Here is a 22,485-nt window from a genome sequence, read left to right as displayed (position 1 = left end):
CCCTCCGCCGGCTTGAACCAGCTCCAGGGCGGGCTGATGGGCAGCAAGCGCCGAGCCCTTTCGATTTTTATTTATTTATTTATTTATTTATCTCGATCAATTATTTATATTTGGCTATTAAGGGCAGTCTGTAGCCTTGGGCAGTCTGGTTCCACATCTGCTTTCTGAATTGACCGAGCCGATAGCTGTTAGGCGCAGATCCCTGCCTGAACGCTGCCTTCCCTTAGACGAAACGGGGCGGGGGGGGGGGGGGGGGCGGTGTTGGGGTTTAGGGTTAACCCTTTAAAAGGAAGGTTTGGGGAATTAAATCCCGCCTCGGAATCATACAGCTTCTTGCATCTTAGGCCCTTAACGAGGTGTTTTTAAGCTGCTCGTGGTCCTGCTGCTGCCCGTGGTCGCTTGTCTCACGAGGGTGAGGAAGGACACGGGTGAGGAAGGGCGTCGATGAGGTCGGTTGCCGACGTCTGTGAAAAGCATCGTCGCCCCCGAATTTTCTGTTTCCCGGGGTAACTAGTGTCGCCTGGGGGTGCACGGTTTGGGGCAAGGAGATCTTTTCAGACCTGGGGACGGTTTGCAGGCGCTGCTGGTGGGAAGAGACCTTGCTGAGAGGAGAGCCGTGGGGTAGGTCGGCCGTCACGGAGCGAAGCTCTTGCCCCAACTTGCTCCTCTGCTCGTGCTTCTTCCTCTCCTGGATGCGACCCTCCTCTTCCCCCTCTGGCTGGGGCTGCGATGCGGCAGGCTGGCCCGGAATATCCTTTTCCCATGGGATCTGCTGAGCATCCTGCCAAAATATCCCGCGTAGCCTGGAAGGGAGAGGTCTGCTGTGCTCCCTTGGATGCTTCGAGTCACGGCGAGGTCAGGCAGCGGCTTGGCTGGGAGCTCCGGCTGGCGGCGGAGAGGTCCCTACGGCAGCAACACGGATGATCCCAATGGAGCGAGGGGTCCTCGGGAGCGGGGAGCGAGCAGCAGCGTGCTGGGGGTGATGCTGAGGCGCCGAGCGAAGGAAGCGGAGGCTTAATGGTGCTCCAGGTCCCGACAAGTGCCAGCGGTGAAGGAAAATGCATAAAGATTTTGGAAAGTGAAGGAAATGTTTTCACCTTTATTCCCCCGATCCAGCTCTCCGGCTCTTCAGGGCTATCACATATTTTTCATTTTTCCCTCTCTCCCCCACCGGTTTCTTGCCCTTTTACATCGCCTCTCATATGACACGCATGAAGGTCGGGATATTTCGTGCAAAGGGTCAAACTCCTGATGTGGGACTTCTCGGATCCGCTGACGTTTTCTCTGGGATGCCCCCTGGGGCGATGCGGGCACTCGCTGGGAGGGATGCTCGGTGCTTTGGTGGGACTTGTAGGTAGGAGTAATGTTTGCAGGTGGGAACCCAGCTGCAGCACCGACCTTCCTCCCATCTATCCCCCTCTCCAAAAAAAAAAAAAAAAAAAAAAAAGAGTTAGCATCAGAAGAAATCCATCGTATTCTCATTATTCTCGTATTCTTACAAAAATTCTCGTGTTCTTACAAAAAGCCACGGTGCGGCGTGAAGGAGCATCCCCAGCGCGATAAGCAGGGCTGAGCCGAGGATGGGTTGTGCAGCGTTACCTTTCCACGCTGATGAAGAAATGACCCCCGCGGCGCTCGCAGCCTGTGCATCCCAGGGCATGCATTAATGGGGGCGCGCTGGCGATTGATTTATTCATCTCGGGTTTTTTTTAATCAATTTTGCTGCGTTCAAGACGCGGCCGAGGCTCAGGACCCGCGTTATCTCTCTTGTAAAGCTCGGCGCCGCTCCACGGGAGAATTAGTTGTCGTGGGGAAACGTTAACGCTGGGTCTTTGGGTTAAAAAATGGCCCGAGTGGGTATTTCAAACAGATACGTAGCCTACGGGCGGGGGCTCGTAAAGCACTCGTGCAGTCTGGGAAATGGTTGGCTTGGATTTGGGCAGCAGCAAAGGGGTGGTTGTCGCCCAACCTGGGAGTTCAAATGTAAGCTTAAAAAAAAAATAATAAAGGAATGGGGAAAAAAATAGAAAAGCTCCATCAATCTGGCTTTTTAATATTCATTTAGTCTGGAAAGCTGTGATAGAGCTGAGGCAAATTGTTTCTCTCTTGGACAAAGGTGAAAAACTGTATTTTAATTTAAACATGAATTCTAGTCAATATTAAAAATGGTTTTAATTTGACTTCTTCGACTTTTGCAGTGAACCCCCGTTTGTGGCAGTGTTCGTTTCAGAGACTTTTGGGTGACAAGAAAGTCCCGTTCTTTAAAAATCTGGGGTTTTTTGTTGATTGTTTTTTTTTTTTTTTCCTGGGCTGTATTTTCACACGTGCTTTGCAGGTGGGTGAAGGCTGGTGAACGGTCTCCTGCGCTTGCGTGGGTTTTAGGGTGACCGGCTGTCTCTGTGCTCAGCTCGCAGGGACCTTTCTCATCTGGATGTCTTCTTTTGTTGGTAGCACGTAGGAGTAGAATTTGTTTATTCATCCTAGAAACACAGAAGGAAGAGGTTATAGCTCATTATTTCCTTTGCAAAGTCATTTTTAATAACCAACGTGGACATCTTATTGACTCATAAGCCCTCTTTCTTCTTTTCATTGTGTTGTCTTCTCCTGGGGTTTCTGAAGCGAGAGGTCAACTTTGAGTCACCGGCCTCTCCGCAAAAAGCCATTTTTTTCTTTCCACCAAATACGAGGATGGTGGAGTCCGAAGCGTTTCCTTCCATCTGAGGAATTCATACTCCGAAGGGGGGCAATGGCTCGTTGCGAGACGCTCAGCGGCGGAGGCAGCCCCTGTGGGAAACGCAGTCGTCCTCCGCTGTCTTGTCGGGACGGATGATGTCATTGACCATCTGAGCCACCCATCCTGGGGAAATTTGGCTTAGTCCAGCTTGGCTGTTGTGTTTTCTGGTTTTTACACATGGTAAAATACATAAATAAAAAAAAAATTAAAAAAGCTGGGAGTGGGAGGAGGGAGGTGAGATCTTTGCATCTGGTCTTGCGTGGTCTTGGAAAGCGGGGTAGGATGCTGAATGTGGGAGCGTGGAGGACAGGAGGGGCTTGAGAGCTGGGATGATCCTCACCTCCTTCTCTGTTTTATTTCCCTCCCCTCTTCAGGTGGATGAAATCTATCACGACGAGTCCCTGGGCGTTCACATCAACATCGTGCTGGTCAGGATGATCATGGTGGGATACCGCCAGGTAAACACGGCGCTCGGATGTGACGAGGAGGAGATGCTGTTCAGGTTGGCCCCTGCTTTTCGGCCGCTTTCCCAACTCGAGCCCTGCCCCGTGAAGGGAGGAGGGCTGCTGAAATGCAATGTAGGCCGGCACGCGTGCAGCGACCTTGTAGCTTAGTGTCTCATCGCTGTAACATTTAGCACGTAGGTAATGGGACAGAGGAGACCTCCCAAACTGGCAGGAGCTGGGTGTTAGTGAGGAGAACCCGAGGACGGGATCTCCTGTATCCCAGCCTTGACTCTGCAGCCCTGGAAGGCTCCGTTGGCTCTGGAGTGGCTTGGGCACGGGCAGAAAAAGCACAGGAAGGTTTCATGCGGTTTCCCAGGTTGCGTTTATTTTTTAAGGCTTGTTTGAGCACAGCAGCCAAAAGGTTTTTCTTTAAAAACAATGATGTAATTCGCTATACTTTTTGCGGCAAGCCCCTATCCTACACGTTCTGCCAAGGGTGTTAATGACTCAACACGGTGATGTCTCTGTGTGTGGTCCACAGATAAGACCCATTAGCTCTTGGGGAAAAAACCCAAACCCCTGCTTGTTACAGAAATCTGCTTGGCCGGCAGAAACCCAATGACTCCTAGAGACCCAGGGGTGAGCAGATGTTTGAATCCAGGTGAGATCTCAGCTCACCGCTGTTTAGGCCTGACGCTTCCTGAGTGAATCGTCCTGCAGCTTCTTCTCTCCCACCTTCTACTTTGTAGGATTAAAACCTCCATGCAAAAAAAAAAAAAAAAATTTTTTTTTTGCAAAATGCTAATCTTGAACAACAGAAAAACCAAACCAAAAAAGATGAAGGACAAAGTGACTGGTATGAAACAGTCCCAGACACCTCCATGTATTTTCTACCTGGGTCTTGGTCTCTGTGGGTCAAGTTTTACAGGGAGCATTGCTCTGCTCGTTGCTGAGCATCAGCACCTCGCCACGTCTCGAAGAGGAGCCTGTGCAGGAGCTGAGAATCCGAATCCTCTTTGTTGTGTGACCGAAGAGGGTCATATACCTCCTGTACCTGGTCACATCCATTGGTGGGAATAATTTCTTCACCAGTTTTAAATAAAAAAAGGCGCAAGATGCTTTGCTGATGCAAAGTGGGATGTTGTTGCTTCTAAGGATGGAGAAGCACTGCTTAGGAGTCTTTCCGACCCCAAAACTCTTGGCGGGTTCCTTCCCCCCCACTAACTTACCCATCTTTTTATTTATTTTTTATTTTTTATTTTTAATTTTTTAATTTTTTTTTTTTTTTTAAAATTCTTTACCCAGTCAGTCAGCCTGATAGAGCGAGGGAACCCGTCTCGGAGCTTGGAGCAGGTCTGCCGCTGGGCTCACTCGCAGCAGCGCTCTGACCCGGAGCACGCCGAGTACCACGACCACGCTGTATTCCTCACCAGGCAAGATTTTGGTCCCGCAGGTATGCAAGGTACTGTATTTATCTCGATCAGGTATGTGCAGTTTGCTGGGGGAAAGGCAGCGAGGGGAGAGGATTTCTTGCAAACACAGTCTGTTTCTTGGCCAGCAAGGTCCAGAAAAAGGTTATAAAAATCGGTATATAGTTTTTTTTTTAATGTGAAGTAGAAGAAAGACAGAATTAATTCAGCGCATCAACCCAAACAGATGAAAGATCATCTTTATTCATTCTGCCCTTACTTTGGTTTCATGCGCCAATCCTCCCCTTGTCCCAAAGCACCCTAAAGAATTCAAAAATAACGTAAAAAAGGTGGAATACCACAGGGAGCTTCATGGGGCCAATCAGTCCTTTTTGTCCTCTGGAGGACCTTTTAAACCTGGTCTCTTGGCCCTCTTAGGACGGGACATGGGAGCATTGAGTAAACCCTGGGCCAAGAGGAGGTCGGAAGGAGCGATGGCAATAGTCCTCCCACCTTCAGGTGCAGAGGCTGTGCTGATGTGGTTTGAGAAGTTAGAGACCCAGACAAAAAAATTAAAAAAAAATTGCAGGGAAAAAACTTCTGGCGTTTCACGGCTCCATTAGAAACGCGGATGCTCTGCTGGCATCGTGAGAAGTGACTTCTCCTGAGCCCTCTGCCTCCAAATTGCTGCCACCTCCTTCCCACACTGCTGGCAAGGTCTGAATTTCCCACCAGGAGACTCTCTTTCAAGCCGTGAACGTGCTGCTTTGTAGCACGAGTCCTTCTGGTGAGCATGGGAGGAAGGAGAGATGGAGAAGGAGTCCTGTCCTAGCCTCGATTACCTCCCTGAAAAGGGTCTCCCTGCAGCAGGGGATGAACCACAGGAGACATCCAGCTGGAAGCCCTCTTGAACGTGCTGTTGGCCGTCAAAGAGCCGATCTTGAGTTGTGCCAGCAGACTCCCCGTCGAGCTGTTGACCTACCTTGGGTGCTTCATCTGGAACCACGCGGCAGCGTGGGCGAAATACCAGGTTTTGTTTCGTTTTTCTAGACCCTTCCTGGCAAAGCGGCTGTGTCCAAAGGCATTGGTGAGAAGACCTTTTTTGGCATGTTGGCAAAGCGGGGAGACTGGCTGGAGTCCCCCCATGGTGGGAAGGAGCCTTGAGACGGCAGTGCTGTGGGATTGACCTGTGGCTTTCACCCTGGAGGACACGCGTTGTGAAGTGGGGTGGGGTGGGTTGGCAGAGCGATGACAGAGGCTCCCTTCTCGCTGGTTGACTCCCTCCCTCCCTGGAGAAAGCCAGAGGTAAATCCCATGGGAAAGGCTGCATCCCCTTGGTTCTCTAGACCGGGGCTACTCAAAGAGCCAGCTCTGCGTTTGGACCCGTGGCTCCTGGAGGTCTGGAGTCTCCTCTAATCCTGGAAAACCCCATTTGTGGTGACAGTTAGCTGGCGTCAGGAGATGTTGGTGAGACCGATGGAGTAGCCCTGCTCTAGGGATGTTTGTTCCAGCCCCTTCCCCTTTTCCCTGCGGATCCGGCTCCCTGCTTGTCACACGTCTCTGGGACTGACGTTTGCTTTCTGCAGAAGCCCCCATGGCTGCCATGTCCTTGCTTGGCTGTGTTGCATGGCACGAGGTGTGGGCGCTCCTCACCCACCGGCAACTGACCTCTCGTTGGGCTGCTGGAACAGTAATACTTGGCTTACTCTTGCGTCTTTTCCTCAAAACAATGTCCTTTTAGCTCCGTATCACCCCTTTTCAGCTCAGGGCTACATGCAATGAAGGACCAGGCTGTGGCACCTCCGTTATTTGCTCATGGCGTGTGTTCGCTGATGGTATCTAAGTGGCTTGCTGAGGTGATAGCAAATATCTGCTGGCTTCTTTAGCCACTGCTGTAAGAGCGTGTGTGCCGGTTGGGAAGCTTCTGCTCTGCTCATACGTGCCCTAAAGCTGAGCTGAAGGCAGAGGTGGTCCTGCCCCAAAGGCCCTACAACCTAAATCAACAAACCAGGAAAAAGGAAGCCTTTGAGGATGAGGTCCTCCAAGTCACGGGGAACTGGGTATGGAGCCTAAATGTCAGGCCCGTGCTTAGCTTGATGCCTCATCGCTCCTTCCAGTTGCGTGCCCAAATAGCAATGGAGGTGGTGCTGGAATCTGACTCATTAACCCGTGTGGTCCTCTTAGCCCACGTTGCCATCAAGCCAACCATGCTTCATCACCACATCCCCACCAGGCACGGCTCATACCTCCCCTTGGCCAGTAAACCAGGCCAGCCTCTGGTCTAGCACAGCACTGGTTAAGCCGGTCCTTGCCAAGCGTTGCAGTCTTGCGGCATAGCTCTTCTCTGCCGCAGGTCCAAGCTGAGCCCTAAGGAGGTTTACAAAATCTTCTCGGTGCTGGCAACAGCCCTGCTCGCAACATCTCTCGATGGGGACGGGAGCAGTTTCGGAAAACTGATGCAATTTTTGCGTCGGGAATCGAGAGAAGTCTGCCTTCCTGAGCATTCACCTTTTCGTGTTCCCTTGTCCCCTCGCCCGTCCAGACATCCAGAGCCTCTTGGGCTGGGAATTTGTCCCGTTTTCATCCTAGACAAAACACGTTTGCTCTCCCCTTGTACAGAAAACTTTCCACATCTTTACTCTTTCTTGTGGGAAGTTTTGGGGGGGGGCAGAAATTCTTTAAAAGTGATTTATCCAGGATTTGACTCATTACTGTATGGTTGAACCCACTTATCTGATTCTCTCTCCAGCTCTTAGTTTGACCTGTTACCTTTTGCTTTCCTTCTGACCGCACTGCCCGTTGACCGCGTCATTCCTCCGCTCTCTTTTCTTAAGGTGTTTTAGTTTATTTGTTCATTGGAGTATGTCTCGTCACCCACTTGAACGTGGGGAAGATGAAAAACAAACGCTTCCCCCGGTAAATAAAACCCCAAGTGTATTTACTGAAGCTGCTTTGAGAAGGTCCGTGCCATTGCGGAGGTTTCTCTGAGGTTACGTGGGGCTTTGTGGGAAGAAGCGAACTCGCTCTGCATGTAACGAGAATCGGGTATTTATTTAATCTTGGGATTTTTTCTTGGCAACTTGGGTTCACTTGACTTCTCCTTCGATTGGAGCGCAGGCAAAAATCCATCCGTCGCTTCCCAGGAAAATACCGCGTGAGCGAGCCCTTCAAAGGTTCCTGTCTCCGCTTGTTTTGGAAAATTAAATTATTATGACGAGAGAAGTTTTCTTTAGAAGTTCTAGTGCAGGTGAACACCCTGGAAAATCTGCGCTCAGCCGATAAATAGAAATATTGAGGGAAACGCTCGCCTCAAACCCCCTCGGGTTTGCCTTCTGCCCGGGGCGATGGTAATTTCTGGGTGCCCAGCGATGGGTGCAGCAGAGACCCATCCCGTCAGGCGTTCGACCCGCTCAGTGTGGCCACAAATTCAGAGAGAATTTGTGGGCAGAGCTGTAGGAAACCTTTTATTTTTTGCTGAGCGCAATCGCATCTTTCCTCTCCGCCCCCGCCCCCTTCCAGGGCGATTAGTGACGGGTCGTTCCCCGGGGGCTGGCTCAGTGCGGAGCGAGCTGCCCACGAGGATGGTGGCACGTGGGCTCCATGGACCCCGTTTTTTGGCCAGGGTACGTGCAGGAGGATGGGCGTAGGGGTGCGCATCCACCCTCAGCTCAGCAGCACCCCTTGGCTCGATCACTGAGCTTTCCTCTTGGAGCATCCCTATCCCCAGGGCAGAGAGATTCGGCATGGTCCTGCCGTGCTTTTGCATCTCAGACCCGTAAGTCCTTCCTTCACTAACATCCTTCCCCTTGATGCCAAAAAGGGTCAGTCTTTAAAAAAAAAAAATTAAAAAAAAAAATTGGAAAGTAAATTCTAGAAGGTGCCAAGGAGTGAATTGAATTGGGCAGAAATAATGGGGGAAAAAAAGGAAAATAAACCAAAATCGAGATGATGCGTTGCTGAATGGGTGGGGGGAAGGCTTCCCTGCCCACAGCTGCCCCACTGCACTGCACTTGATCGAGGGCTGGGGTCTGGGAGGTGCATGGTCCTCCCCGGCTCTGTCTGGCGGGGGGTGCCCCTCTGCCTGGGGCTGGCGTGGGTGCACGTGCGGGTGCGTCGCAGGGGTCCCCCGCAGCCTGCGGTGTATTTTTGGCAGGGCTTTTTGGGGGAACACCTCACACCTTCCGTTCTCTCTCTTCCTTTCTTTTTCTTTTTATTTTTTTTTTAGTAAAGAGGGATGCGGGGGATGCCGTTTCTGGGCTGGGAGGCGGTGGTCACCGACATCGGTAGAGCACCCATGGGTCCCTTGCCGGCCCTGTTGCCGGCCCAAGTGCCTTGGTGTGAGGGCAGAGAGACGCCGGCGAGCCTCGGCATCACCTCAGCCTGCTTTTGGTGCCGGCAGCCGGGATGGTCCTTGGGCTGCCGTCCAGGTGACCTGGGCAGCTCCTCCTCCTCCTCAGCGCCTTCCTCTTCGGTTTTTCCTCCTGTTGCAGTGAAGCCAGGCTGCGGGGTGTTTTTTGGTTTGGGTTTGGTTTTGTTGGTTTTTTTTTTTTTTAATTTTTCATATCCCTCCCTCCTCTCTCAAAGTTTTTCTCTCTCTTTCTCTCCCCTTCGCTCTCGCCCCAGGCTATGCCCCGGTGACAGGGATGTGCCACCCGCTGCGCAGCTGCACCCTCAACCACGAAGACGGCTTCTCCTCGGCGTTCGTCGTCGCCCACGAGACTGGCCACGTGTAAGTCGTGGGGGCAGAGCTGGCTGTCCCCTTCAGCGGGGTGGGGGGGACGACACAGGGGTGGTGGTGCCCCTTTCTTGGCAAAAAAAGGGACTTTCTGCCGGTGCAGGCACGCTCGCCACCGCAGCACGAGTGGGATGGTGTAAATCCCTCGGGAACGTGACTTCCCGCCGGCTTTTCCCACCAGGTTAGGCATGGAGCACGACGGCCAGGGCAACCGCTGCGCCGACGAGACCAGCATGGGGAGCATCATGGCCCCGCTGGTCCAGGCCGCCTTCCACCGCTACCACTGGTCCCGCTGCAGCAAGCAGGAGCTCAACCGCTACATTCAGTAGGTTGATTTCAACCAGGGGGGGATGTTCTCCCGTCCGACGGCGGGACCGCCTGGGTTTTGTACCCAGCAGCTCCCGCGTGAAGCGAGCGGTGGACAGGTCTCCGTTGGGATTGCTTGTTTTGGCCAGAATAGGAAAAACGGGTCCTTGGGAGGTTATTTTTCCCTTTTTCTTCTACTAACGGCTTTGGTTCCTTGCGTGAGTCTGAACTGGTTTTGGGTTGCAGAGGCTGGAGACAAATAGGAGCCTGCTAAAAGCCGGAGATGTCAACGCAACAAAAATTTGCAGAACCTCTCTGCCGGTGGAGCGCAGATCCAGATCTCAAATATTTTTGCCATTTGCTTTGGGCAACCCGTGCGTTTCCAGCGTGGTTTCCTCTTTAGGCTCTCAAACGTTGTGTGCTATGGAATAAAAAGGGGTAGAAACGGGCCAGCAGCGTTCTGAGCATCGGGGGCAGGAAGGCAGATGCGGAGGCGGTACCCACTACCGCCGCGGGAGCTGCAGACCACAGAGGGATGCTTCTCGTTGGGGGACTCCGTGGAGTTGTTCTGTGCTGAAAACGTGTTTTTCAGGGGTGGGTAGCTGACGTCAGCACCGAGATAATTCAGATTTCTCAATATCTGAATTTGGAGAGAGGGCCGGAGGTGAGGGAAGGAGGGCAATCCTGTCTCTGACGCTGCTTTGCTTCTGCCCCGCAGCTCCTACGACTGCCTCCTGGATGACCCCTTCGAGCACCAGTGGCCCACGTTACCCGAGCTGCCGGGCATTAACTACTCCATGGACGAGCAGTGCCGCTTTGACTTCGGCGTGGGCTACAAAACGTGCACGGCGGTGAGTGCGGAGCCCGTACGGGTCGCGTGCCCATATTTCCGCCCCCCCCACTGGGACCACCCCCCCCCAACCTGCCGGGGCTCCCCGCTGCCGTCCCAGCCCGGCTCCTCTGTGCTCCCCAGTTCCGTACCTTCGACCCCTGCAAGCAGCTGTGGTGCAGCCACCCGGACAACCCCTACTTCTGCAAGACCAAGAAGGGGCCGCCCTTGGATGGGACCGAGTGTTCTCCGGGCAAGGTAAGGGGCTGGTCCTGCCCGTCCCCCCCCAAGGAGGGGACAGGGACACCCTCGAGGGCGGCAGGCGGTGGGCGCCCGGTTTTTAGCTGGCGTTACTCCTTATTTTCCCCAGTTTGTGCTCAGATGAGGACTTTGGTTTTCTTCTCATCTGCCTGCTTCCGCAGAGAAGCGAGGACCCGTTTTGCCGCCTGGCAAAAGAGCGATGGCGTCATTGCACATCCGACCTCATGACACCGTCAGGCTTTTACTTTAGGCTCCCTCAGCGTGCCCGTTAGCGCAGTGCGAAAGCTTGGATACGTTGGAAAAGCTGCTGGCCCGCGTAGTTTTTTGGGTGGTTCTTTGCTGGAGAATGGACGGGCGTAAAGTATCCAACAACTTTTGATCAAGTTCCACGTAAATCCCAGCAGTCCCGCTGCAAATGCCGCTTCCTGGAGTGCTCGGTTGTCGGTTTGCCAAAAGCTTCCAAAATGAGGCTTTTTGAAACGTGCGCAGACGCGTTACGCGCGGCTCCAGGGCACCGCAACGTCTAGACTGGGAAGTCCTTCCTTCAGGCTTCGGGGACCTCCCCTGCGTCTTTCGTGGTGGCCGCCGAAGGCACCGTTGACTTTTTCCCCAAGTCCGGAGTTAAACTCCGGGTCTGGGTGCCCGCGGGGGTTGCACTGCAGCTTCGTGCCAGGCATTTGCGCGCGTGCTCGGGAAGAAGCGCGGAGCTCTTGGATTTCGTTTACCAGAATCCAGAGCCCAAACTCCTTGCCAAAGTTTGGGCTCAGCCCCCGCCCTGTGCCGGTGGGGAGGCATCCCCAGGGCTGGATGAGAGAGAGAAAACCAGTCCAGGAACTCAAAAGTTTGCTGTTAGGGAAAGAAAATCCAAGGGATTTGGTTTGCAGAGGGATCTTTGCGCGCCCCAGGCTCGTGCTTTCAGCAGCTTTTTGCACGAGTGTTTGAGCAGGTTTTTGCAGCTGTGGGCTCTTCTCACCGGACCCACGGCAGGGAGCGGGGAGCCTGTCCTGCTCATCCCTGCTCCTCCGCTGCATTTTCCGCTGCGAGTCCCGGCTGCGGAGCTGCGCTGGGCTCTCTGAGCAACGCCGCGGGCTAGCTTGTGCTCCTGGGTTGGGCACGAAATGCGTTGCAGCTTGCTCGTCCCCAGCCTGGAGGGCAGACCTCGCTGTTGCATGCCCGGGGACCGCTCCTGGCCCTGGCTAAGGGCGTGATGAAGAGCGCCTTCCTCCCATGCTTTGCAAAGCGCGAGCCGTGTCTGTAGGAGGGCTCTCTTTGCTGGCGCCGAGCGCTTTGGAAGAGGCAGGCGCGGAGCTCGCCTCTCTTTCTCCTCCCTTCCAGTGGTGCTTCAAGGGTCACTGCATCTGGAAGACGTCGGAGCAGCCGTACAGCCAGGACGGCAGCTGGAGCTCCTGGTCCAAGTTCGGCTCTTGCTCCAGGACCTGCGGGGGAGGCGTTCGCTCTCGCAGCCGGAGCTGCGACAACCCGCCGTACGTTTGGCCGCCTCCGCCTCCCTGCTTTTAGCCGGGGCGAAACGGGAAGTGGCCGAGAGCCAGAGATTCCTCGCTCTTCCGCTTGGGGACATCTGCCCCTGGGCCGTGCATTTGGGCGCTGAGCTGCGTCGCGTTTGAGCATCGTCCCCTCCCCGTTGCTCTTTTAACCCGCTCGCTTTATTTTCCAGCCCGGCGTACGGCGGGCGCCACTGCCCGGGAGCCACCTACGAGTACCAAGTGTGCAACGCCGAGGAGTGCCCGGGGCCCTACCAGGATTTCCGTGCCCAGCAGTGCTCCAAGCGCAACTCCTACTACACCCACCAGAACAGCAAGCACGCCTGGCTTCCCTACGAGCATCACGACGGTGAGTGCTAGCAGGTCCTAGCAAAGGAGCAGCACCCAAATTGTCTTCCCTCCTAGAGGAAGCCACGCTGGTGGCCATCACCGTGGGATGAAACCTCTCCCTGCACCTACTGTGCTAGTAAGAGGAGAGCCCCTTCGAACAGTAGCCAGAAATAAATCCGTTTGCGCTACTTTTAAAGTTTTCTCTCCGCTCTCTGCGTGCTTTGGCACGCAGAGGATTTGTTTTCCTTGGAGACAGTGGGGTGGCCGCGCCGCCTGGTCGCTCCCGGAGCCGCAGTGGGACGGGAGCCAGGTCCGCCTGCCCGGCTGGGTGTTGCTCATGCGCGCAGCCGAGCGTCTTGCGTTGCCGTGTCACGTAGTGTATCCCGTCCGGTTGTCTTCTCTGACTTTCCAGAGTGTGCCGGGCAAAAGCGCAGGCTCTTGAGCAGCGAGCGGACACGGTAAAAATAAGGCTGGGCTTTGGAAATGTAGCTGTGCTCACGGGTGCAAGCCGAGGCGGGTTTCTATTTTCAATCACCCTGATGTATTTCTGAAACCCCTTTTTTTTCCCCCTTTATTTTTTCATTTTGCCGCAGATGCTCAGAAGTGTGAGCTGATCTGCCAGTCCGAGGGAACGGGGGACGTGGTCTTCATGAACCAGGTGGTTCACGACGGTACCCGCTGCAGCTACCGAGACCCCTACAGCGTCTGCGTCCGGGGCGAGTGCGTGGTGAGGAGCTGATGGGTGCTGCGGCACCGTCCCTGTCCTTTGCCCGTCCAGGAGAGAGCTCGTGCGTCCCCTTGACCCGCTGCCCCTTGGGGACGCGTGGTTTTAGCCCGGGGACGGGCTGTGGGGACGGCGGAGCGCTGGGGTGGGCTGCAGGGAGGTAACCCCATGCTTGTCTTCTCTTCCCCACGGGTGACAGCACGTCGGCTGTGACAAGGAGGTCGGCTCCCTGAAGCAGGACGACAAGTGCGGGGTCTGCGGGGGGGACAACTCCCACTGCCGGACAGTGAAGGGCACGCTGGCCAAGACCCCCAAGCAGCCGGGTGAGTGGGCTGGGCGGGTTTGGGAGCGGATTCGGTCGGGGTCAGCTGGATTCAGACGTGGGTGCAAGCGGGTGCGCGTCTGGGTGGGGCGAACCTGCTCTTCCTCTTCCCTCCATCCTTCCTCCCTCCCTTTCAGCGGGTGTTTTGAAGATGTTTGAGATTCCGGCTGGGGCGAGGCACCTTCAGATAGAAGAGATGGAGCCAGCGTCCCACAGCATCGGTGAGCACGCTGTAGTTCACCTCTCCCTTCACCCTCTACCTCTTTCTTGACCCTATGCTGACAATTCCCACCCAAAAGGTCTTACCTGGGTCGTTCCAGTCCTCCAAAGGCAGTGACCCGAGGAAATGACATTGAAATACCTCCTTCCTCCTCCAGCTGTCAAGAATCAAGCCACGGGTAACTTCATCCTTAACGCCAAGGGCAAAGAAGCCAAAAGCCAAGTGTTCATTGAGATGGGCTTGGAGTGGGAATACACCGTCGAACGTGGCAAGGAGAGCCTGAAAACCAGTGGTCCTCTGCACGAGGCCATCAGCGTTTTGGTAAGCCTGACTGACGCGTCCCGTGGGGGGTGGTGGGGGTGACCGTCACCCAGCGCTACGGAGAGGGAAGGTGGTGTGAGATGGGATGTTGGAGGTGATGGAAGGACTTTGGTGGAGAAAGGTTGTAGGACGTGTCGTTAAAACCAGCCAAGAGCCAGGGACGATGAGCTGCATGCAAGAATGGCATAAGGACGGGTTGCTCGGGCGCTCGCCTTTGAGTCCACCTGTATTTTGCTCTGTGCAGCAATTGCTTAGGACTCCACGTCTGCTTTGAGTTATACTGGTATTTGGGGGAGTTAGGGACTGGGTTCCTGGGCAGCCAGGGAAGGATAGTTCTGCACTCCTGTCCATCCCCGTGGCCGGCGCTGGCTTTGGGCGTAGGCTGTGGTCCTGCAGGTCGGAGGAGAGGCCAGGGGCACGCTACCCACGGCTGGAGTTGGGAAGTTTGGGCAGCAATTTTCTCCGCAACTGGAGAGGTCCGTTCCTGAAGGGTAGACTCTGTGTTCAGAGCCCGCCTAATTATGTTGGAGGTGGTAACGGGGTCTGTTTCTCCTACTCTGGTGTGTACTCTACCTTGTGGTCATTGCTCGCTTTTTTTTTTGTTTTTCTTTGATGGCCTCCTCTTCCCTTCCCTCTCCCATGGCATCGCTCTTCCTTCACCTTCCCCCTCTCCGATTATCCTCTCTCTGCCCGCAGGTCATCCCTCAGGAAGAGGAGACGAGGAGCAGCCTGATGTACCGGTACATCATCCACGAAGACCTGCTGCCCATGATCGGAAACAACAATGTCCTGCTTGAGGAGATGGATTCCTACGAGTGGGCCCTCAAGAGCTGGTCTCAGTGCTCCAAGGCGTGCGGAGGAGGTAGCTTTCCCTTTGTAGCAACCTACAGCGCGTGCTTGGGAGGTTGCTCGGGTACGGTAGGGAGCGCGGGAGCCCTTTGGGGTTTTTCTGGCTTGGAAACGCGCAGATGCTGTTTTAAAGCTTTTCTCCCCAAGGTCAAACATAGACCTGGACCTGGTACTGCTTGGAAGCCTGGCTTTCTTCTCCGCACCCATACCCGTGTTCTTTGCATCTCCGTGATTTGGGAGATCTACAACGCGGGAACATGAGTGTTAAAAGCCATTATCGCAGAGCCGTTTAGGGGAGCGTTTTAGCCAGATTTCTCATGAAAACAGGCTTACGTGATCACGCGTGCATACCTTTGTCTGTCTGTCCACGTAGTTTCTGTGAGTTTTTAATTCGTTGGCTGTTTTTAACCCAATTTGAGCCAACCGGTAGCGATTTTGCAGATGACTCCTCCTAAAGCTTGCACAGAAATAGTTTTGGACACACCAGTGCCGTGTTGCAGGGCAGGTAGCACACGCGAGCTCCTGGCAGAGTCGTTGCTGGATTTTTCCCTCTGGGAGGAAGCAGCTGTTGGACCAGAGACCTCCAGAGGTCACTTCCACCCTACCTGACCCTCAAATGATGAAGAAGGTGCTTTCACTTTGTACCGTGCAGCTCGTGGCTAGAAGATTTTGGGACTTGCAGAGCTGGAAAGCGAGCCCTCGCTGGCTCCCCGGACCTTGCCGCAGCAGGGCTCCTGGCAGGGCTGCAGGCAGCTCACGGTTAAGGCTGGCTTAGCCGCGGTCTGGTCTGCTCCCAAGCAAGCGCAGCTCATCTGGCACGTTATAGCTGTGCTTTGGCTGGGCTCGCGATGTGCTGGGTTTTTATGTTGTTCTTTTTTTTTTTCGCTCCATCTGGAGGAATAAAGCCAAATCTGTAGCTCGCGAAGTGCTCGTGGCTGCGTCTCCACTAGCAAACTGATGTCTTGACCTGGGTTTTTGGGAGAGCAGCTTGAGGGAGGGGGGGGAAGGCTGAGTCTGCTTTGCCCCTCTCCGTGTGTGCACCCCGTGGCAGCCTGGGTGACCCCAGGATGCTGGAGGCAGGGTCCGGCACCCACGCGAGCATTCTCTGCAAGCCCAGGTTGAAGCACTGCTCGAGTGGCATCTGAGAGCGTGCGTCCCCACCGGGATGCAGGAGAGGGACCAGGCGGGGATGCAGGAGAAGGACCAGGCGGGGATGCAGGAGAAGGACCAGGCAGGGATGCAGGACAGGGACCAGGCAGGGATGCAGGAGAGGGACCGGAGCCAGCGGGACCCCCACACCCGTTGTGCCTCACTGCCCGTGCTCTGCTACCCCAGGCATCCAGTACACCAAGTACGGCTGCCGGCGGAAAAGCGACAACCGGATGGTGCATAGAAACTTCTGCGACAACAGCAAGAAGCCGAAGCCGATCCGGCGGCGTTGTAACCTCCAGGAGTGCTCCCAGCCAGCGTAAGTCCTCCCCGGCCGGCCGTACCTCCGTGGTGGGGGGGCGGGTATTTTGGGGCTACGTTTGGAGCGCGTCGGCCGCTTCCCAGCGCGGGCATCGCCTCTAACGCCTTCGCCATGTCCGCTATTTCCCCCCTCCCGTGGCAGCTGGGTGGCCGAGGAGTGGGGCGCCTGCAGCAAGTCCTGCGGCAAGCTGGGGGTGCAGGCGCGGGCGGTGCAGTGCGTGCAGCGGCTGCAGGACGGCACCAACCGCACCCTGCACGCCAAGTACTGCCCCGGGCAGCGGCCCGAGACGCGACGGCCGTGCAGCCGCCTGCCCTGCCCCGCACAGTGGAGGACGGGCGCCTGGTCGGAGGTGAGCTGGGGGGGGGGGGGTAGGGGGGTGGTGGTGGGGGGGGAAAGACCCCCAGCTGCACCCCAAGGTTGGGGGAGGAGGGGGGTAGGGGCTGGGCTGTGAAGGGCGGGCGCTTACGGAGCAGGCTGGGCTCACAGGGACGGAGATAACGGTACGAATAGTCGGCGGTGTTTGTGGGGAAACTCAAAATTAGACAGGGGATAGCATCCCTCTGCACCCCGCCGGGGAGGGGGGGTTGCTGGAGACGGGGAGGGAAAGCCCTCGTTAGAAAGCAATGTCCACCCGAGGAGTCATCCTACTCGCACGTACCCCTCCGGGGTGGCTGTCGGGGGGGTGTCCCCCCGTCACTGACTGACTTGTCTGCCTGTCTGTGCGTCTGCCCGGGCGCAGTGCTCGGCGAGCTGCGGGGAAGGCGTCCAGCAGCGGCAGGTGGTTTGCAAAGGCGGCGAGAGCGGCGGGCGCTGCGAGGGTGACAAACCGGAGGCCGTCCGGGGCTGCCACGTGGCCCTCTGCCCGGGTGAGAGGAGGAGGAGGAGGAGGAAGCACTCAGGGGGGAGATGGGCACCCTGGAGTTCATCTTGGGGATTTTTGGGTGGTTTAAGTGCTGGGCGAAGCGGGTGCTCCCCAAGGGACCTCGTTTTTAAGGAGATCCCTTAAAACAAAAGAAAAGCCCCCACTGAAACACCTTCCTACGGGATTTCGAGTGCCCCCACCCTCCCGTGGCGGCTGGGCATCGTGGCGCTCTCTCCACAGGGAACCTCTCCGGCATCACCGCCAGCACCGACGCCGGTGACCACGGCACGCCCAAAGGGCAGCGAGTGTCCCAGGATGGCTCCAAAAACCCGGTTAGCAAGATCTCCCCCAGTAAGTGTCCCTGCTCGGGTAAGGACGATGCTTCCCGCAATAACCCTCCCGAGGGGCTTCCGCAGCTCCCGGTGGGATCCGCAGGCGGCCGGGAAGGGAGGACGCGTATCCAACAGGGATTTCGGGGAGTTTTTACTCTCCGCTGCTGCATCCCTGCTGCCTCTGCTCGCGAAGCGCGCTGCTCGGTTGCCATCTCGTGGAGTCTGGGATCTCGCAGTTTCCGCTGCCTTCGGCTGGGCACCGCGTCGCGCTCCCTTCGCCTCCTGGATTTTATGCCGTTTCCTTTTTACCTTGAACTGTTGTCAGCCTCCTGTGTTTACCCAAGCAGGCAGACGGCTTCTGGCTTTTGCCCCTTGCCCCAAGGAAGGGGTTGCTTAGAGCACTGTGGAGCTGGGGCGAGATGCGTCACGATCAGATTTAAGACGCTGGTTTGGAGCATCCCTTGCTCTCTGGGGTTTTTTGGGGGGTTTTTTTGTTGTTTTTTTTTTTCTCCCGTGCACGGAAACCTTGAGTGCTTTGGCTTTGTTTTCCAAGTCCCTCACCCTGCTTCCCATACGAGCAGCAGCAGGTTTGGCAACACCCTGCGAGGGGGCGGGGGGGGGGCACCTCGTTGCCTTTGGAACCATCGGAAAGGTGCGGGGGTGGGAGCCTAACGCCGCCTTCCTCTTCCGCGCTGTCTGACGCCGCTCCGTCCCTCTCCAGGGGAGCCTTGCCTCGGGGACAAGTCCATCTTTTGCCAGATGGAGGTCCTGGCCCGTTACTGCTCCATCCCCGGCTACAACAAGCTCTGCTGCGAATCCTGCGGCAAGAAAGCCTCCTCCGCCACCGGCTCGCCCCCCGTCACCGACCCCAGCGCTCCCGCGGGAACCGCCGCTCCCGGCTCCGCTACCCCTGCTGCCTGGGGGGGACCCGGTGGGGAGCCCACCCCGGTGCCTCGGGCCGCGACAGCCGCCGGAGGAGGGATGCCCGGAGGAGGGATGCCCGGAGGAGGGATGCCCGGAGGAGGGATGCCCGGCAGCGGTGCTTTCCCCGGGGGGCTGCCAGCCCCCAGCGAGCCAAGCAAGGGACAGGCAGCCAGGTAACCCCCTCCGGACCACATTGCCGCGGGGCTGGGGAAGCCTTTCGCCTCCCTCCCTCTCCTCCTCGCCTTCTTTTTCTCTTCCTCCCCCCTTACTTCCAGCGATGGTTTTCACGGGTGACGCTGCCTGGTTTGGAAATGACCCGGCTCACCCAGAAATTCCCGGGAAAACCACTTTTTTTCTCATGATCCCCCCCAACCTCCCAATGTGGCATGGTTTTGTGGTGGGTTTTTTTTTTCGACGGCACCACAGAAAAAAGGGTGAAAAGTAGCAAAAAGAGCAACAGCGGCTTGGCTGCGGGTAGACGGGCCGCTTCCTTCCAAGGTGCTAAAAAGATTTGGAGCTGGGGGGAGGCTTTGATGTTGCTTTTTCCTTCCCCCTGCCCCAAGCAGCAGCACAAGATGTGCTGGAGAAGAGAATCCTGGCTCGGCGGTTCAGCCCTGGTGCTCGGAGGTAGTGATGGGAGGATGCTGGGAAGCTGGGGGCCAGGCAACCAAAGGGAGGTGGTAAAGAGAGTTGGGGAGGGGGGGGGGGAAATGTCAGAAAAAGTCCAAACTTGCTGCCCTGGGCTGTCCCTGTTGGGGTAGAGAGTTGGGGAAATAGTGTGAAAACCATAGAGCAGCTCCTGTCCTGCATTGCGGGATAGGCAGGAGATGGTCCCGGCAACTCTAATATGAGCAATAAGAAGGTCAAAGACCAAAAAAATAAGTTTAAAAAAATGCCTGTCACCCAGCGGTGGCTTTTTAGCCAGCGCTGCCCTTGGGCAGCCTTGAGCTGATCAGGATGTCCAGCCTCTCCCGGAGCACCGGCCTGATCCCGGCACCCCTGTACCCAGGGTCTGGGGGGCATCGAAACGGGGGCGACTGGGAAGGCGGGAGTGGATTTTAGGGGCGGTTACAAAGAAAAGAGAGAGGAAGATTCATCCGCGTCCTTTTTGTCGCTTGGGAGGGGCTGAAAGGGAGGTGATGAACGCCGTTAAAAAAATATTGTGCCGCGTACTAAACATATGCACAGCACTTTAGGAGCCCAGGGGCTGCGTGCGGCTTGCGCGGTGTGGGGCCAGCTGCGGGCACGGTGTCTGCCTGGAGGAGTTACCGTCGGAGTGGGGTCGGGCAGCCTGCCGTGTCCCCCCCGGGGTGTCCCCGAGGGGGCTGCCCTGGTTTCGGTGCCTCGGGGCGCGCAGCCTCCCGGCTGAGGGCATCCGGCAGCTCCAGGCGCGGTGGCAGGGGGAAGGTGGGCTCCCAGGAGGAGGTTTTGGGGCCGGAGAGGTGTAGTCCAAGGACGGCAGGGCTCGGCTTACCGGATAGACCGGCTTGGGATCCTGCCCCCAGATCCCCTCCGAGTCGAGGCTGGATGAGCCTTGGTACCCCCGGGATCAACGAGGTGCTGGGGGTATACCGGGCTGGGATTCATCCCTCGGACTGCTGACGCCACCGCTCTCCACGAGAGTGCCAGCCTTTATTTCTTTATTGTGCCAAAGATAACGCTTCGTTTACTCCTCAAGGAGCATCTTCAAGGAGGGTTGGCGCCGGTGCCAGCCGTGCCGCAGCCCTCTCCTGCTGCTGCTGGGACAGCCCTGGGCTGGCTCGGGGCAGGGCTGAGCTTGCTTTGCCTTTCGCTGCCCAAAGCAAGGCTTTTCTCCAGCGTCCAGCCCCTCCCTGCCCCGGAGCCTTGGAGGCATTGGATTAAAACAAAACCTCTCCCCCCCCTCAAAAAAAAAAAAAAAAAAAAAGAAAAAAAGGCTGTAATGTCTCCAGGGTGCAGAATATGTGCGTGCACGCGTGCACGCTCACTCCTTCCTCCCAAATTCTCAGTTGCGCCCCTCCCCGCAGCGCTGTCCTGGGCGTCAGGGCTTTATTGCGTGAGGAATATTTGCAGCGGTTCCTTGCGATACCTCGGAGGAGAGCTGTGTCTCAGGACTGGCCGAACCCCTTCGCGCCCCGCCGTCAGGGTCCCCGGGGCGATGCGGGGGGACGAGCATCGGGGCAAGGGGGCTGCTGTGCCGCGGGTGCTAACCCTCGCCTCTAGCCGCGAGCGGCGGGCGAGATTATTTAAAGCGGGGTGCGATAAAGCCACCCCCCTGCCGCACGCGGATGCTCTTGGGGTGGTGATGCTGAGGGGCCGGGACCCAGCGCTGCTGGGTATTTATTCCAGCCTCGGGCAGGCTGAGGTTGGGTCGCTTCTCGCCGCGCAGACGCCGCGGTGCGTGGGAAGGTGCGGCGTGGGGACGCGGCGACGCGAGGGGCCGGGTCCCAGCAGGGGTTTGGTCCTGTCCCTGGGAGGAGAGGGTGCGCCCGGTCCCCCGCATCCTCCTGGGCCAGGTGGACGCACCAAGTCATTCCTGTGATGTAACCTCGTCCAGTGTTATGATGATGTATAAAGTTTTGTACATACGAGATTCAGAGCTTTTTAACTTTTAATATTTATTAATTTTGTTGGGTTTTCCTTTTTTTCTTTTTTTTTCTTTTTTTTTCCTGGAACTCTAACATAATGTAAAAAAAAAAAAAAAAAAAAAATCCACATCCAAATCTCTGCCTGTTGCTTTATTTGAGGGAGTGGGTGGGTGTGAGGGGGTAAATAGGAGTGTGAGCTTTGTGTGTGGTTGTTGAAATGGATTTCACGCAGCCAACCACCGCCTCTTTATTTTATTTCAACCCAGCCGTTCCTCTTTATCAGCCAGCTTCACATACCTGTTTTGAACTGATTTTTCTTTTTTTTCGTCCCCTTAAATGAGACAAAGAACCCGGCAAAACCCACGGATGTATAAATGAAAAGCACCCTGCCGTGGCTGTAATAACATTTCTTGATCCCCCGGTTGCTGAGCTTCACTCTTGCAAGGCTCGTGTATAGCTGCGGCTCGCGGCAGCTTTATGGCACGAGGTATTTATTGCCCGCGTGCAGAACGGCGGCGTCACTGCGCTGCTGAGCTCCCGCGCATCCTCCTTGGACAAAACCCACCGTGGGGTTTATCGTGCTGCAGGTCTGCAGCGACAAGCCCCCCCCCCCCCCCCCCCCCCCCCCCCAGATTCCCGGTCTCGGAGGGCACGATGCTGCGTTCCGGGATTGAGTCCAACCCTGCCGGAGTTTCACTGCTGCTCGCCTTCGTTAGCTTGCTTTCTCGTTTGCCTCCTCCCCTTCCAGGTTGCCATACCTTAGGTGAATCCAAGCGATGGCGGAAAGCACGTTTCTGACTCCTGGGACGTGGCGTTGGTGCCAGACACCTGCTCTGGCTCTGCCTGCTGCCGTTGCCACCGCAGGAGAAAAGCCTGTCTCTATATACATATATATATATATACACATATATACACACACATAAATATATAGCTTAGCCTTTCCAAAGTACCGGTTCAGGCCGAAGGGAGCCCCTGAGCTCGCACCGACACCCGACGCCGTGGTCAGGTAACGAAACGAAGAGCGACGAACCCGGGGCAGGGCTGAACCCGCGGAACACGCGGCACCGTGAGCGGCGATGCCCGACGTCGGGGCGCGTCTCGGCAGCCACCCCCTTCCCCTGTGCGTGGCGCAGACAAGTGGCGCCGGACAGGAGCGGCGAGGTTCGGGCGAAGGATTTTTGGGCAATCCCTAACGCAAGGCTTGGTGCTGGTCCGTCCCCGGAGCAGGAGCGCGGTGCTGGGTGAAGGGTGTCCTCTACGCTGGGGGATGCTCGGTGGGTGCACCGTCTCGCCCCGTCGCTGGCGGCCGCGGCTCCTGGGCAGCAGGGGCAGGTCTCCGGC

General features: G+C 56.4%; 1 protein-coding gene across 5 annotated transcripts in view; it reads left to right on the top strand.

Moving 5' to 3' along the window:
* ADAMTS14 (ADAM metallopeptidase with thrombospondin type 1 motif 14) overlaps nucleotides 1–19,259 on the top strand; it is a 33,823-nt gene extending 14,564 nt beyond the window's left edge. For 2 of the 5 annotated variants that reach the window (XM_075758955.1, XM_075758950.1), the window contains 18 exons: nucleotides 3,109–3,192; nucleotides 4,486–4,642; nucleotides 9,213–9,318; nucleotides 9,506–9,649; nucleotides 10,349–10,481; nucleotides 10,604–10,717; nucleotides 12,056–12,204; nucleotides 12,396–12,571; nucleotides 13,146–13,279; nucleotides 13,476–13,599; nucleotides 13,736–13,819; nucleotides 13,976–14,139; nucleotides 14,836–15,052; nucleotides 16,324–16,456; nucleotides 16,601–16,808; nucleotides 17,199–17,325; nucleotides 17,562–17,672; nucleotides 18,375–19,259. In XM_075758955.1, coding sequence (XP_075615070.1) covers nucleotides 3,109–3,192; nucleotides 4,486–4,642; nucleotides 9,213–9,318; nucleotides 9,506–9,649; nucleotides 10,349–10,481; nucleotides 10,604–10,717; nucleotides 12,056–12,204; nucleotides 12,396–12,571; nucleotides 13,146–13,279; nucleotides 13,476–13,599; nucleotides 13,736–13,819; nucleotides 13,976–14,139; nucleotides 14,836–15,052; nucleotides 16,324–16,456; nucleotides 16,601–16,808; nucleotides 17,199–17,325; nucleotides 17,562–17,672; nucleotides 18,375–18,754 — 2,745 coding nt within the window. In that variant the 3' untranslated portion in view covers nucleotides 18,755–19,259. The remainder of the gene's footprint in view (nucleotides 1–3,108; nucleotides 3,193–4,485; nucleotides 4,643–9,212; nucleotides 9,319–9,505; nucleotides 9,650–10,348; nucleotides 10,482–10,603; nucleotides 10,718–12,055; nucleotides 12,205–12,395; nucleotides 12,572–13,145; nucleotides 13,280–13,475; nucleotides 13,600–13,735; nucleotides 13,820–13,975; nucleotides 14,140–14,835; nucleotides 15,053–16,323; nucleotides 16,457–16,600; nucleotides 16,809–17,198; nucleotides 17,326–17,561; nucleotides 17,673–18,374) is intronic. The other 3 variants (XM_075758954.1, XM_075758951.1, XM_075758952.1) reach the window with 3 other exon arrangements.
* The last annotated feature ends 3,226 nt before the right edge of the window (nucleotides 19,260–22,485 follow it).

The sequence above is a fragment of the Balearica regulorum genome, chromosome 7 (assembly GCF_011004875.1).
Source record: "Balearica regulorum gibbericeps isolate bBalReg1 chromosome 7, bBalReg1.pri, whole genome shotgun sequence".
NCBI lineage: Eukaryota > Metazoa > Chordata > Aves > Gruiformes > Gruidae > Balearica > Balearica regulorum.
This window is presented reverse-complemented; position numbering and strand designations above follow the sequence as displayed.